This window comes from Buceros rhinoceros, unplaced genomic scaffold (assembly GCF_000710305.1).
Source record: "Buceros rhinoceros silvestris isolate BGI_N320 unplaced genomic scaffold, ASM71030v1 scaffold11658, whole genome shotgun sequence".
Lineage (NCBI taxonomy): Eukaryota > Metazoa > Chordata > Aves > Bucerotiformes > Bucerotidae > Buceros > Buceros rhinoceros.
In genome coordinates, this window is record NW_010425155.1 from 43,721 (window position 1) to 57,196 (window position 13,476).

Consider the following 13,476-nt stretch of genomic DNA (forward strand, 5'->3'; position numbering starts at 1 on the left):
GCTTCTGCCTCGGACTAAGGAGGGCAGCTGAGTAGTGGCAGGTGCCCTGAGCTCTACCTGGACAGTCTCTCTGTAGCAGGAGTTTCTAAGATAAAGTGCCCTGGGGTACAGGGAAAGAATCCTGCCAACTCAGGTGACAGATGCAGCTCTACCGAATGTCCCCATGTGGAGTCAGTGGGGGTTGGTGACCCAGCCCTCCTGTCACTTGGTGGAGCAGCTGTTCCGTGGACGCTCCCATCCCCAGGAGTCCTGGTGAGAGCAGGAGGCTCTCGCTTCCACTTTCCGTGTTTCTCTCCAGCCCAGCAGAGGCCAGGGCTTAATGCCATAATCTGTTTGACAATGTGACTGGACTGGAATTTTACAGCTGGCTGTAGAGAGATGAAGAGATTATTCCTTTGCCCTGGAAGTCTTAGGCGAGTAGAAACTCTGATTCGAAGGGGGAATGAGTGAAGGAACTGGAAGACTGGCTCTTAAATGAGAGCTTAGCTCTCATGCCACACGCTGACTGTGGCTGGGTGATGTCCACCATAACAGGATGGGGTGGCTCATCACTGCATAGTGGCACCATTGATCCCTGGAGTCACAGGAGCAGCTCGGTTCCTGTAGCTGCATTTTAAATGAGTTCCAGGAATGACTTTTTCTGTAATTTCCCTCCAGGGAAAACTCTCAAAGACTCAGTGCCCTGACTCAGAGTCTGTCTCAGACACACCTTCAACAGGCTTCAGCTCAACAGTGCAAAAAGAGGCCACGTAAACCATAAAACTCCAGCGGTGACCTCTTGAAGTGCAGTCAGCAGTGATGCTCAGCAGCCGGGGCCGTGCTGTCTTGTACCCAGTCAGCATCACCAGGCTGAAAGGCAAAAATGAAGTCCCTGTCTCTTGCTTCCCTTTCTGAACCAAACCCCTGTCTCCTTGTGAGTGCTATCAAAGGTCTGCAAGCCCACGGGAGAGCTCAGGTTTCCTCAGTGCTGTATTTTTAGACCTATAAATTCCTGCTTTCTGAGAACTACTATGACAGCTTGGGCTGGTAGAGGGGGGCTGGAGGTAAAAGGCTCGTGCTTTATCTCCTAAGTCATTTAGAGGCTTCCCTTGATCAAGACTAATCTCTGGAGCAAAGATTAGTGCTTCTGTCAGTTTGTCCCAAAACAATGGTGTGTGGTGGCTTTGTGCTGCAACCACCATAGGTTATAATTCGATTTGAAAGCTCCAAACTGGAGCATTACAAATGGAACCGGAGCAGAGTAGGCATGAAACCGTGAATCCTTCTGGAGGAGAGTTACAAGTAAAAGGCGGTTTGCTGGAAGTCAGGGGTTTTACCACGGGAGATGACACAAGCTGGGCAAACCCAGGTTGTGAATCTAACAATGCTTCACCCTAGAAAGATTTCTTTTGATTTTAATGCAGTCACTTCACCTCCCTGTGTCTTCTATGTTGGGGAAAAGGGAAGAATTTGTCCCCAAAGAGAACTCTTTGGATCAGTTCAGATCACAGAGATTTGCTGCTGAGGTATTCGGGGTGTTTGAGCTCTGCAGCTCTGGCTGAGGGTTTGGCAGGGACTTGGGCCTGGTTTAGTGTAGATTTTTCGAGGGCATTCAGAGAGATACCAAAGTTCAGCATGACTTTTGGTTTAGCTCTGTTGTGCAGTGGAACTGGGGCAGCAGCATACCTGAAACAGCAGGTTCTTACAGCCGCGCAGTTTTCGTTTTTTGTAATTACGTGTTTGAAAAAGTGGATTTGAGAGAATCCAGCCTGTCTGGTATTCTCAAGTAGGCTATCAAATATTTATCCACTCTTCTTCTTTTAACAGGTGTTCAAGAATAAAGCTCTGGAGCTTGGAGAGAAACTTTTGCCAGCTTTTAACACCCCCACCGGTATCCCACGTGGCGTCATAAATCTGGGCAGGCAAGACACCTCTCCTTACAAGCATGTCATTTTATTACTGAATGTTGGTAAAAGACCAGGATTCAAGCAGGAACAGCAGCAGTTCCTCAGACGTGCCCCTCTCTAGTGCAGATTCTTTGAGGTCATTTGTTTTGCCAACTCGAGCCGAGAGGTGCCTTGGCAGAGGGTGCAGGTGACTCAAGTCAAGCCCAGCTGTGCTTTAGTAATTGGGGGCTATCACAGTTTCTTCCTCCACCTCTTGGCAGGGCTCCCTGCTGCAATAGCATTTTCCTCACTCTCATTTTCTTTGAAAGGTTATTTGCAGTCTGCACGTAGCATGCGGTGCTTGCTGTGTTTTTGCAGCATGCCCAACTAGATGCATGAATTTATCCAGGCTCCATGTCTGGAAAAATTGGGAAAGGAATCGGATGGAACTGGTGGCCAGTTTTGCTGCTGGGAAGGGGGACATGGACAGATCCTCTAGGTCTCTCCCTGCCAGCAGCACTCAGCCAGGTGTATGTCCTTCACTTCGAGCCACATTTGATATCAGGTAGGTGGTGGTCTCGTGCTGGAGGGGAGCTTCGAGGCAGCTGGGTTAAACACCCTGCGGAAGATCTCACAGCAAGTGGAGGCAGCCCTGGAAGCTGGGCTCCCAGGCTGTGATCCTTGCTAGCAGATGGTGTTCCCTGCCAGCAAGGGCTCATTGCCTCATTTTGATGCCTCCAGACAAATCTCCCAGGGTAAGAGCTGCATGCCGCTGAAACAGAGACAGCAGGAAATGTGGGTTAACAAAAGCCTTTCATCCTCACCTCTTGCAGAACTCTGAGCCACAGCCATGAGAATCGCTATTCATCCCTGAGCCCGAATCTCCTGTTGGCTCATGGCTCTGTGAAGAGCAAAACTTCCAAATGTTTGGCTCAGGCTGATCCATTGCTCAAATAGCACTGTCACCCTTCAGCTGTCTTATCTGCACACGATCCCAGAGAAAATTTGAGCCACCACCACGACTTTAATTGTCTCTTACAGCGGAGACTTTCTGCTGCTTCCTCTGTGGCTGATAAAGACTCAGCACAGACTAACCTTTCACAGAAATGCCAAACCCTCCCCTGCCCTTTGTGAAGACAATTGAAACAGACCGTGTCTGCAGAGACATTCCCAAAATGTTTTGCTGATGACCATGACTAAGAGCAAAGCAAATCAAAATAACACTGAGCCCACAGTCCAGAACCCCTATTGCTGGTGAGAGCTCTGGCTTCGGGGCCATGAAACTGCTGTGAGGGCTCCGAGAATCAATTGATTTAGGAGCGAGGATGAAGTGAGCTAAATCTGTAGTCTGACTACTGCGGCAACGTGATGAACAGCTAAAGGCTGTAAAGCTAACGGGGAAGGGAGCTGCTCAGCCTGAGAGAGCGTGTGGAAGGGGAGGCAGAGGGGAGCGAGGTGATGCTGTGAGAGCACGCTGGCCCAAGTGTCAGGCCCAAACCGAAGCCCAGTAGAGTTTTGCAAGAAGGAATTCTCTCTCCCATTTTGCTTTTGCAAGGATGTGCTAACTCCAGAGAGACCTCATCGTCTTGAAAGGAGGAGATGCTTGCAGCATTTGAAACAAACAAAAACTGACAGTAAGTCAGTGCTGCGTATACATTTTTGAGGACCCAAGTGCAAAGATGCCCACACCCCCAGCTCTTCCCTTAGCCTCTGGCTTTATCTCTTCCTGCTGCCTCACACCACCTTTTCCTCTTGTGTCCCCTCTCTGCTGATGTGCTTCCCTGTGGCCTTCTGTTTTCACGCAGGGGCTGTATCACATCTCACAGAGGCTTGTTTTCCATCCTGCTGGTCCAGCTGCTGCTGTCTGCCAGGTCCTAGAGCACATTGTCTTCTCAGGCTGCTGCTCGGTGCTCTCTGCCTGCGGGTTGCGCTGTGATTTCTCTCCTGATGCCTCCTCTTCCAGGTCCCTGGCCCCTGCTTTACTTCACATTCCCTCTAAACCCTGTGCACCTCCAGGTTTTTCCTCATCGTCACCTCCTGGTCTCTCTCGCTTGGCACTGTTTTGCTGCTTTGGATCTTTGTGAGGGAAGGGGATGATACAACCATTTTCAGTCCATGCTTGCACTGGACAGAGTTTAAGGCAGACCCGTTTATCTGGGGGTTAAAGATAGCTCTGGGCATTTTCTTTCATCTTGAAGACCAAGGACCTTTAAACCTTGTTTCCTCTGAGGTGTTATAAAACAGGGCAGCTGTGAAGACCCAGTTTGTCCAGTCTGCATGTTGAAAAAAAGTGGTTTTCCTGCAGGGGTCATTTCAGGCTGCTCTTTAACCCAGGGACACATTGCAGCCACACTCGGTTTCCTCCAGACTGCCCCTCTCTGAGCTTTGCTGTGATTTGCACCCCAGGGCTCAGTTCCCAGCAGCAGGGCCCTTGCGGGCAGTGCCTGGCTGTGTGTTTGGGACAGAAGTTCCCAGAGGAGGGTGGTGTCAGCTGCTGTGACCCCTCGTAGCTGCTGTCACAACAAACACGGCCCCATTTGGCGGCTTCAGAGCACTCCTCATTTGAAGGAGCTCAGAAGGCAGTTTCTGTTTGTGAGATGCCATTTGTTACAATGTCCCTTCAGTGCAGTAAATAAAGCAAAAGTAATTGACTCTTTATAGACAGGAGAACACCGCGGGATTGTTCAGCACCCCCATTCCAGGGCCAGCTGCTGCCAGCTTCAGCAGCCCCATTCAGGAGGCTGTTAATACCAACGGTGACCGGGAGAAGCTGCCTGCCTGCCCAGGGAGGGCTCTGCCATGAGCGCTCACTGTTATTGGGGTGCCCGTTTTAGCTGCATACAGTGTTTTCGGATGAAAAGCTGGCGAAGCAGCCTCCTGACAGTTTGCAGGGAAGGCTGAAGCTTGGCAGTGACTGAGCAATTTGAAACAGTGAACATATTGCTTATCTAATGGCTCTTTTTGTCTGGAGGCGAAACAAACAGCTCTGGACCTCAAATGGTTTTCCGTATATCACAGGGAGGCAAAACTTCCCTTTTTTTCCACCCCCACTCGGAAAGATCATTAGTTTGAGCCTCCTGTAAACAACAGAAACCCTTTTCTTGGAGCAGCCAAGCTCTCAGGCGACATCTAGTGATACCTCCACCCCCAGCTCTGGAAACCTGCTCCCTCAGCAGCAGCAGCTGCCGGGAGACCTGAAAATCAAAGCCACATCACTTCGGAAGTGGCTCAGCCAGGCTTCCCTGGACCAGCACCTGCAGAGGCTGTTTTAGGACCAAGGCTTAAGGATATCGGACATTTTCATGTCCATGCAGATTTCAGAGAGCGGAGCTGTAATCCGTGGCAGTAGGACATGAGAAGGAAGCGGTCGAATGTAAAAGCAAATCCAAGGGTGAGGCTGTTTGTGCTTGCAAGAGCCTCTGCCCTCACACATCCTCTGGGTCGTTTTCTTTCGGATTTAAGGGAGAGTAATGCTTTCCTCATCCCCCAAATCGACTCCTTGCATTGCTTCACTGCTGATTTCTCTCTTAGCCTGGATTTGGCAGGGTGAGAGAAGACAAACAGAAACTGAGAAGGGATCGCAGTGTCTCAGGAGCAGGAGCAGAGACACTGTGTGACTGGATTCTTCAGACAGAGTTTGCCACCTCTTGTAGTTTTATGCTGTTACTGCAAAACATGTGAGATGAGCACGTGTGATGCCTTCAGAGTCAGATTTGTCCTGTGTGATGTTAAAAGTCAAGTCCCTCTTTTTTTCTTTGCACTACAGTCAGGTTTTCCCTGTGGCCTCTTTTCTCCTAGCAGGGATGTGCTGTATCCCCCTGCCAGCGGTTAGAGGGTGAGATCTCATTGAAACGTGGTGCTTAGGGACAGTCTGGACTCTGCATAAAACAGCAGCCTCGCTGGATGTGTGGGCCGTTCGAGGTAGCCCAGGCTACTCACAGGCCTGTTTTACCCCGGAGTGTCTTGTGTAGGGCAGGCTGTCAGTGTTGTGCCCAAGATTGCTGCTGTTTGGAAGGGATTACCCTCCCACAAAACCTGCAGCTTCCCAGCATGTGTGGCAGGAGCAATCCTGGGCACAGTCCTAACCAATCCTCTGTAACACTCTTGCTCCATCCCACTAGAACTGTTTGTGCGAGAGTCCTGGGAATGGGTGTATGGCCTTTACGTGGCTCCTGTTGAGACCTGCGTGCACGTGGCAAAGGCAGGATCGGCACTGGGGCAGTGGGCGGACCTCAGGCTCTGCCTGTGGTTTCCTGGCAATGAAAGTTCCCTTTTCTCTCCTTGCAGTGGCATGAGCTGGAGTTGGGGCTGGGCATCTGCCGGCAGCAGCATCTTAGCAGAATTTGGTACCTTGCACTTAGAATTCCTGCACCTCTCGGAGCTCTCTGGCAACCCAGTGTTTGCAGAAAAGGCAAGTACTTCCCACCTGGGTCTTCAGTGAACTGGTCTCTTCTTACTCGTGGGGTCCGTGCTGGCGCCAAGCAGCACCATGGTCCGCCTGCAGCAGACAACACGGCAGCAAAGTGTTCCTCCTCCCCAGTACCAGTACAACCCACCAGAGGAGGAACCTTCCAGAGCGGGACCGGGGATTGGAAACCTGTGCCATGCAGGGTGCAGAGGTCACCACACCTTAGAGCGTCCTGGGCAACAACTTGCTGGGAACGTCACCACGAGCTCCTCTTGAAGATCCCGTCACACCAATAGGTCTTTTAAGGTGTTTTCTTTGGCCACTTACATTTGCCGTAGCCCTGTCACCCGCCTCTCCCCCATGTGCAGCCCCCAGCGAGACGAGGATGTTTTTCCCGATGTCTCAGTCATATGAAGTTGTACCAAAAAGTTACTTAGACAAGGACACGACCAAAATTAAACCATCTGCTGGATGCAGACTGCAAAGATAATTGTGGATTCAGAGATCCTAATAGTAGTGCTTTGTACTTGCAGACCTTTCTACTCTAAACAGGCATTAAATGTTACGCTCCAGCCAGCAAGATTTCTGCGGAGGTTTCTCGTGCAGGAAAGGCCTGACAGTTGACATATTGAATTCCTTTTGTGTAACTTGTAACTGAAAATCTATTAATATTATACATTACCTTGAGCTTTTTTTTTTCACAAGTGATCTTGTAGTGCATGTGAGAGCGACGTAATGACTCTAGGCTGTTAGATAGCAGCAGGTCATTAGCTTTTGCTGCACGTCCCTGAGGAACCAGCTCTGAGGCAGACAAATTGTTCCAGTTAGAATCCAAACTGCCCCCATGAGCCCAGAGGAAATGGGGCTTGTCCAGAGCCCCACAGCGGGGCGAAAACAGACAGGGGTTGTGGGATTGCCAGGAAAAAGCTCAAAGTGATACTTTTCCAGAGTATTTCCAGTGCGGGTCTGCCAGTTGTGAAACAAGAAGAGGATGTGAAGAACGGACAGGAAGAAAGAGAAGGGAGAAGCTGGGAGAGCAAAGTGGAGAATAGGATGGAGCATATGGAGAGCAGCAAGGGTGGGGTGAGCAAAAGGGATGTCACAGAGGAGTGGGCAGAAGAGAAATGCAGAAGGAAAACTAGAAACCCGGGGAACTCTGTAGGAAAGGTAAAGGCTGGTGTGAAGGAGCCAAGCTAAAGTTGCCTGAGGACAGTAGTAACGACAACTCACTCAGAGGAACGGGGGGCTCAGACCAGTAAAGGGACAGTGGTATGGAAGGAAAACGTGTAGAGAGGGAAGGAAGAGCGGGGAGATATGAGCACTGAAAACGCAGTGCAAGAAGATGAACTGTCAAAAACCAGAACTGCATCCATAATCCATATTCAACCTGTGGCATTTTGAGCCAGGGTCAAGCCACCGTCCCCAGCCTGACACGTTTTCCTCTTTGCCTCCTAAGCCCAGAGAGGGATAAGGGCAGAACCTTTCTCATGAACCTGGCTGACTCTCCTGAGCTGAGCCTGCCCGCTGTGTGCCACAGAAAATGTGTCATTTTCCAAACACCCTCGGAGAGAAAAATCGTAGGATGATGTGGGCTCAAGCAGCCCATCCTGGGGGAAATTACTTCAGAGGAACAGATCAACTCATTAACTTGCAGCTTGGGACTTGTGTAATTTCAGCAAGAATAAAGTCCATCTGTGTCTTTTATTCAAACGTGTCATTAATATGCCATGCTACTAAACTTCAGTAAATATTATGCAGCCTGACGACTTACTTGGAAGCACCGACTTAAGTCCATAGCCAGCTATTGGCGTACAAATTGACTAATTTTATAAAAGGTTTAGCCTGTATTAGCTGCTCTGTAGGTTATAATAGAATATTTATGCTGCACAGCATTTAACTTCGTCCCTTATGGGAAAGGCCTGTTGGATTTAATGGGGGTGAAACCAAGGGAGGTTTTAGAGAACAAGTACGGCTGTTGTAGCATATTAAAGGAGCTGCCTGTTGTTGAAATTAAAGGCCCCAATTCATCCCATTAAGTGACCACATGGTGTAATTAAGTACCGTGTGAGTCACTCATCCCTGCCACTCCTTTCCCTTTGGATCATGGAAAAAAAAAATCACCCTCCACATCTCAGACATTTCTACCAGCTCCCAAATCCTCAGGATTGCACCTGGACCACTGTCAGGGAACTGCTTCCACTGCTTGCTGAGCCGGGCCTTGCAGGGGTTTTAGAGCCGTTTCTAAAACCCCACAGAGCTGGATAAAGATTGTGCTGAGGAGCCCAGCCCAGAAGTTCCCCCATCACAGCCCTCTCAGCAGGGAGCCATGTCACTGGGTTCTGCCTGGACGGTGATTCATGACGCTACAGGCTGCGGTGCTTGTTCAGCCAGGGATCAGCGCTTATGAATTACAGAGTTATCAGCGACAGCGTGAAACCGTCGGCTTTTCCAGCAGAGAAGTGACGGATTTCTTGTCTTTTCTTGTCTTTCCTAGGTGATGAACATCCGGAAAGTCCTGAACAGAATTGAGAAGCCGCAGGGCCTTTATCCCAACTTTCTCAGCCCGGTGACGGGGAACTGGGTGCAGCGTAAGTACTGCTCTGCATTCAGAGTCCTGCTCGGAGCATTTCAGTCTCCCCATTATTCTTTAGGAAGTCGCAGCAACTGCCAGAGCAGCAAGCCAAGGAAATGTCTTGTCAGGCAGCCTGTTATACATGTGATTAAATAATGCAACCCCATTTGTAAGATGCAATATAGTAATTGTACGCTTATTCCATCAGCCTTGTTTCCAGCTGAGCATCTCACCTTCAGAGAGAATTAGAGCCTCTCTGGCACAGGAGAGGGTAATGGCACATGGTCCATCACACAAATATTAGAAATCAGCACATCTCTTTAAGCTCTCATCCTGCAGTCATCACATAGCCCACAGACCTACCTGGGAGTCAGGATGTGAAGGCTGTGAGCCGAAGCGCTATGAGATTTGCTTCCTGAGTGCGCTGCAGCAAGTCAGGAACCACCTGGAGAGGAGGAGGGCTTGCAGAGTCTTGCAACCCCCTCGGATCCAGGGATGTGTTCTCCGGGGTGCAGTGGTGTGCCTGGTACCATGGTACCTCTGCGTGGTGCCTTTTTGTGCAAGAGGGGTGAGACAAGTACGTGTTCTTCTCTCCTCTGGCGAACCCAGCACTGCAGCCATGGGCATTTCTCATGGTTTAACCCCACTCGGCAGCTAAGCCCCACACAGCCACTCGCTCGCTCCCCCACCCCGTGGGATGGGGGAAAGGATCAGAAGGGTAAAAGTGGGAAAACTTGCGGGTTGATATAAACCACAGCTCTGGGGGCTTAACTTCCCTGAACTGAGCTTAACTTTCTGCTCTGTTAAGGATTTGCTTGTTTTGACAAGGGAGAGCTGCTGGATTTCCGGTTTCTCTGTCAAAGAAAAGGGTCTTTCTGCAGAAGCTGTTTTTAACCTGTCGGTGGATTACAGTTATATTGTTTAAGCAGTTTTCTTTGAGTCGTTGCATTACCATGTGTCCCCCTGTCTCGTTGCACTGTTTGCTCTGCTAGACAGCTCCAGACCTTTTGAATTCCTGTATTAATAGCTCTGATTGTAATGGACAGGCAGTTGCATGGCTGCCATCATCTGAGACTGTGAGAAAGCTCTAGCTATGAGCAACCCCTGACCTTTAACTGCTGGCTCAGCACCTCCACTGGTGATGGACAGGGCTTGGCTTGAAAGGTGTCCCAGCAAAGCATCTTGGATGGTTGAGTTGTCCCATTAAACCAGAGCTGTCCCTTGGTGCCATGAGGAAAGAAAATGGGCTTCTGTGTTTGTCCCATTACTTGATCGTGCAAGTTATCCAGCCCCTGTGTACGTACGCCGTTCAGCTTCCCCTCCGCATTTGCCTCTGCAGAGTCGCTGCAATGTTCCATATGAAAAGCTCATCTCCCACCCCCCTGCCGCACCCCTGAGACGCCCTTCTCTTTGGTCGTTCCCCTCTGGCAGCCACACCACACGTTTTACCAGACACAAGGGTTAGTTCTGCCTAGTCATTGGTGCCGAGAGGAGAAGTAGTGCCTGTCTGAGCTATTACTGATCATTACAGAATCTTTGGGAAGCTGAAGAGCTGTGCTCTTCATTCACAGGGTTAAAATACTCAGCTGGATACTCAGAATTCACCTCTTCTGCCACTAATTTATTTCTATTTATGTTTGCAAATTTTACTTCATTGTGCTGACCTGCTCCCACCTCTTGCTGACACGTAGAGGGACCTGTTGCTGGTTCTTGAAGCTTGTTAAAAGTATTTTATTACTTGTTCTGGGACAGGTTGTTTTATGCTAAAGGACTGGAGATAACCTCCCTCCTAGACTGCCACGCCATGAGGGCAGCTCATGGCACAGGCTGTTTGTGGTAGTTGCTCACGATGTGACCTTGTGGTCTGAATCCGTATTCCAGTGAGGAAAAAGACTGATCAGCCTCTTCTGCATCTCCAGGGCTGCCAGTGAGAAGTAGATGAGGACCAGAGGAGGGAGGCAGCTGCAGCCTGCCACAGAGACGGTCCCGCTAGGCGCCAGCCTCTCATTTTCTCTTGTCAGTAAAGCTCTTTGCGGGAAGCTGTTTTTCTTGGAATTGCTGTGATTTTCTTAAAAGGTGTATCTTTGACCTGGCTGAATGAGCAGATCTTCTGAACGAAGAGGCAGTGCTGTACCTCTTCTGAGTGCGGTTGTTACCTTTAGAAAATTAAAGCGCGGTCCCCTGCTGCAATAAGAGGTTTGTTTATGCGAAGTGCCTGGGAGGCAAATGCTGGCAAAGCTGATGCCATATGGAAAGCAATTATGTACCAGAGCTCCTGCTTTGGTGATTTTATGAATGACACACTTAGGATCACAGAGCTTCTCTTTAAAGACAGGCTGTGCAGCCGCTGTTTGCAAATTGTCTGTCCCCCTTTTCTTTCTCTGAATTCACACGCCTAATCTCGTCGTTTTGCTGAGGATTGTTCTCTGGATCATTGGACACCCTGTATCAAGGATATTTCCTCTTCGGGTCAGGAAAATGCATGGTGGTTTGTCTCTTCTGTTGATAGGATTTAGTGTTTAGAATAACCCTCGGGATTTTATATACGTACAGTGAAAGGGTAAATAAAAATCTGAGCAGCCGACTCCAAAAACGCTGCTGCCTCTGCTCCCGATTGAAGGGAGGATGCATGCGGACATGGAGGGGGATGCTCTTAATTAACAGGGATGGTTCAGTTCGTGGTGGGTGATTTGTCTTGCTCTTCTCAAAAAGGGAGCACTCGGCTGCTTGAACAAATGAATGCTGTTTTTCCCCCTGCAGTATAGTTTAAAGACATAAATCCTCCCAGCCGTTCTGCCCAGCAGAAACCTGCCGCTGTCGTGTCCATTTCACAGCGCAATCCTTCAGCGTCCTCCTCGCCAGTAGGGTCACAGCATTGTGGACGCTGAACAGATAGCCTTGAAAATCCGATTTCTGCAGAAGAAAATATTCAGTGCACATCCTTGTACCTGACTTGATCGTCTTAACGCGCCAACAGTCCCCAGCCTTCCCCAGGGCACAGAGTCCCCCCGTGAGTCAGGAATACAAATGGCCTGACCGGGAGGTCCCAGCAGCAGCCCCTTGCTGGCAGCTGCGTGTGATCCGACGTGGGTTCTCCCTTCCCTGAGGCAAGCGGGCAGCACCTGGCAGCTTCATATCTGTAGAGCTGTATCAATACCTGCCGTTGCTTTTGGTTTGTGAGCTTGGATTTAGGGTGATTGCTTCATAAACAGGGAGCACCTTCACGTTGCAGTATAAATAACGGTTGCAAAATCAGACCTCGGAATAGTTTTGGTGAGGGATACTAATGCCTTGTAAAACGGCAGAACATTTTTCTTCTGATTGCACTTTCCACCTTTCTTCCTTTATGAAAAAGAAATGCTTCATGCTCTCCCCAGGAAACCGGGAAGAGGAAGGAGAGAACAAGGGCTTTAAATAGGACATGGTTGTTTGCTCTTTGTAAAGCAACTGCTCATTGTATATCATGAACCTGAAGTTCTTCCCTGCCTTTCCCCCTACAGACCATGTCTCCATTGGGGGGCTTGGGGACAGCTTTTATGAATATCTCATCAAATCTTGGCTGATGTCAGACAAGAGAGACTCTGAAGCGAAAAAGATGTACGACGATGCACTAGAGGTAAGGACCAGGTTGTATTTTTGGTGGGGGGACATAGTTCATCAGAGTGTTCCAGGGAAAAAGTCTTAGATCTTTGGGTTTCCTTGGTATTTGCTCCTGTCCACTAAATACCTTGAAATATTTAATAAGTTACACTTACTGTCCACTAATCCTGATTTTCATCCCTTTAGGCAATAGAAAAGCATTTGGTCAAAAAGTCTGCTGGAGGATTGACCTACATTGCTGAATGGAGGGGTGGTGTCCTGGATCACAAAATGGGCCACCTGGCTTGTTTCTCAGGGGGCATGATAGCACTTGGAGCCGAGCACGCTGGAGAAGAGAGGAAGCACCATTACATGGATCTCGCTGCAGAAATAACAAACACATGTCACGAGTCTTACACACGCTCAGGTAAACCTGGGGGCTGCCTGGAAAACATAAGGGATCGGCAACAGCCAGAGGAGACAGAGCTCGCCTGTGGCAGGCGGCTGCAGTGGGGTATTTTGTGCTTCAGCCACATCTGCATCCTCTGTGTGATTCTCGCTTGTCTTTTCTGGGGCGTCTAGAGAGAAGGCGGTGTGTTCTACCCAGCAGACAGCTGGAGCAGAGGGACCGGCAGATGTGAGCTCCTGTGGCAGAGCTGGGAAAGGAACCCAGAGCTGAATCCTAGTCCCACCTCCTGGTCGCAGAACTAGCCTTCTCCCAACAGGACTATAGTTTGAGTCTCTCCTTTCACGTCCCTTTGCAGACAGGAAGGGGAGATTAACAGCGATTAATTGTGAGGTGGCCCACTGTATGGAGCAGAGCAGCTGGGAAGCCCAACAGGAGAGTGCTGGAGATCTGCAGCTGCTGGTAGGAGCCAGGAAAATGCAGTTTCTCAGCCTCTCGCGGCTGCGGAAGCAGAGGCTGGCTCAGTCATTCTGTTTCACTAGTCCAGTGAAATTTGTTTTGGTGTGCTCGTCAGACAGTGCTTTGGGCGAGCAGGGACTGCGGATGAATGAGAGACCGGACAAGCTCTCTGCCCAAGGGCTTTCAG

The 13,476-nt window shown here is 49.7% G+C and overlaps 1 protein-coding gene across 1 annotated transcript in view; it reads left to right on the forward strand.

The window, feature by feature from the left end:
• The window catches only part of MAN1C1 (mannosidase, alpha, class 1C, member 1), a 42,877-nt gene that overhangs the window by 25,769 nt on the left and 3,632 nt on the right, over nt 1-13,476 (forward strand). The window contains exons 5-9 of the mRNA XM_010141038.1: nt 1,807-1,901; nt 6,153-6,276; nt 8,768-8,861; nt 12,346-12,461; nt 12,632-12,851. Coding sequence (XP_010139340.1) covers nt 1,807-1,901; nt 6,153-6,276; nt 8,768-8,861; nt 12,346-12,461; nt 12,632-12,851 — 649 coding nt within the window. The remainder of the gene's footprint in view (nt 1-1,806; nt 1,902-6,152; nt 6,277-8,767; nt 8,862-12,345; nt 12,462-12,631; nt 12,852-13,476) is intronic.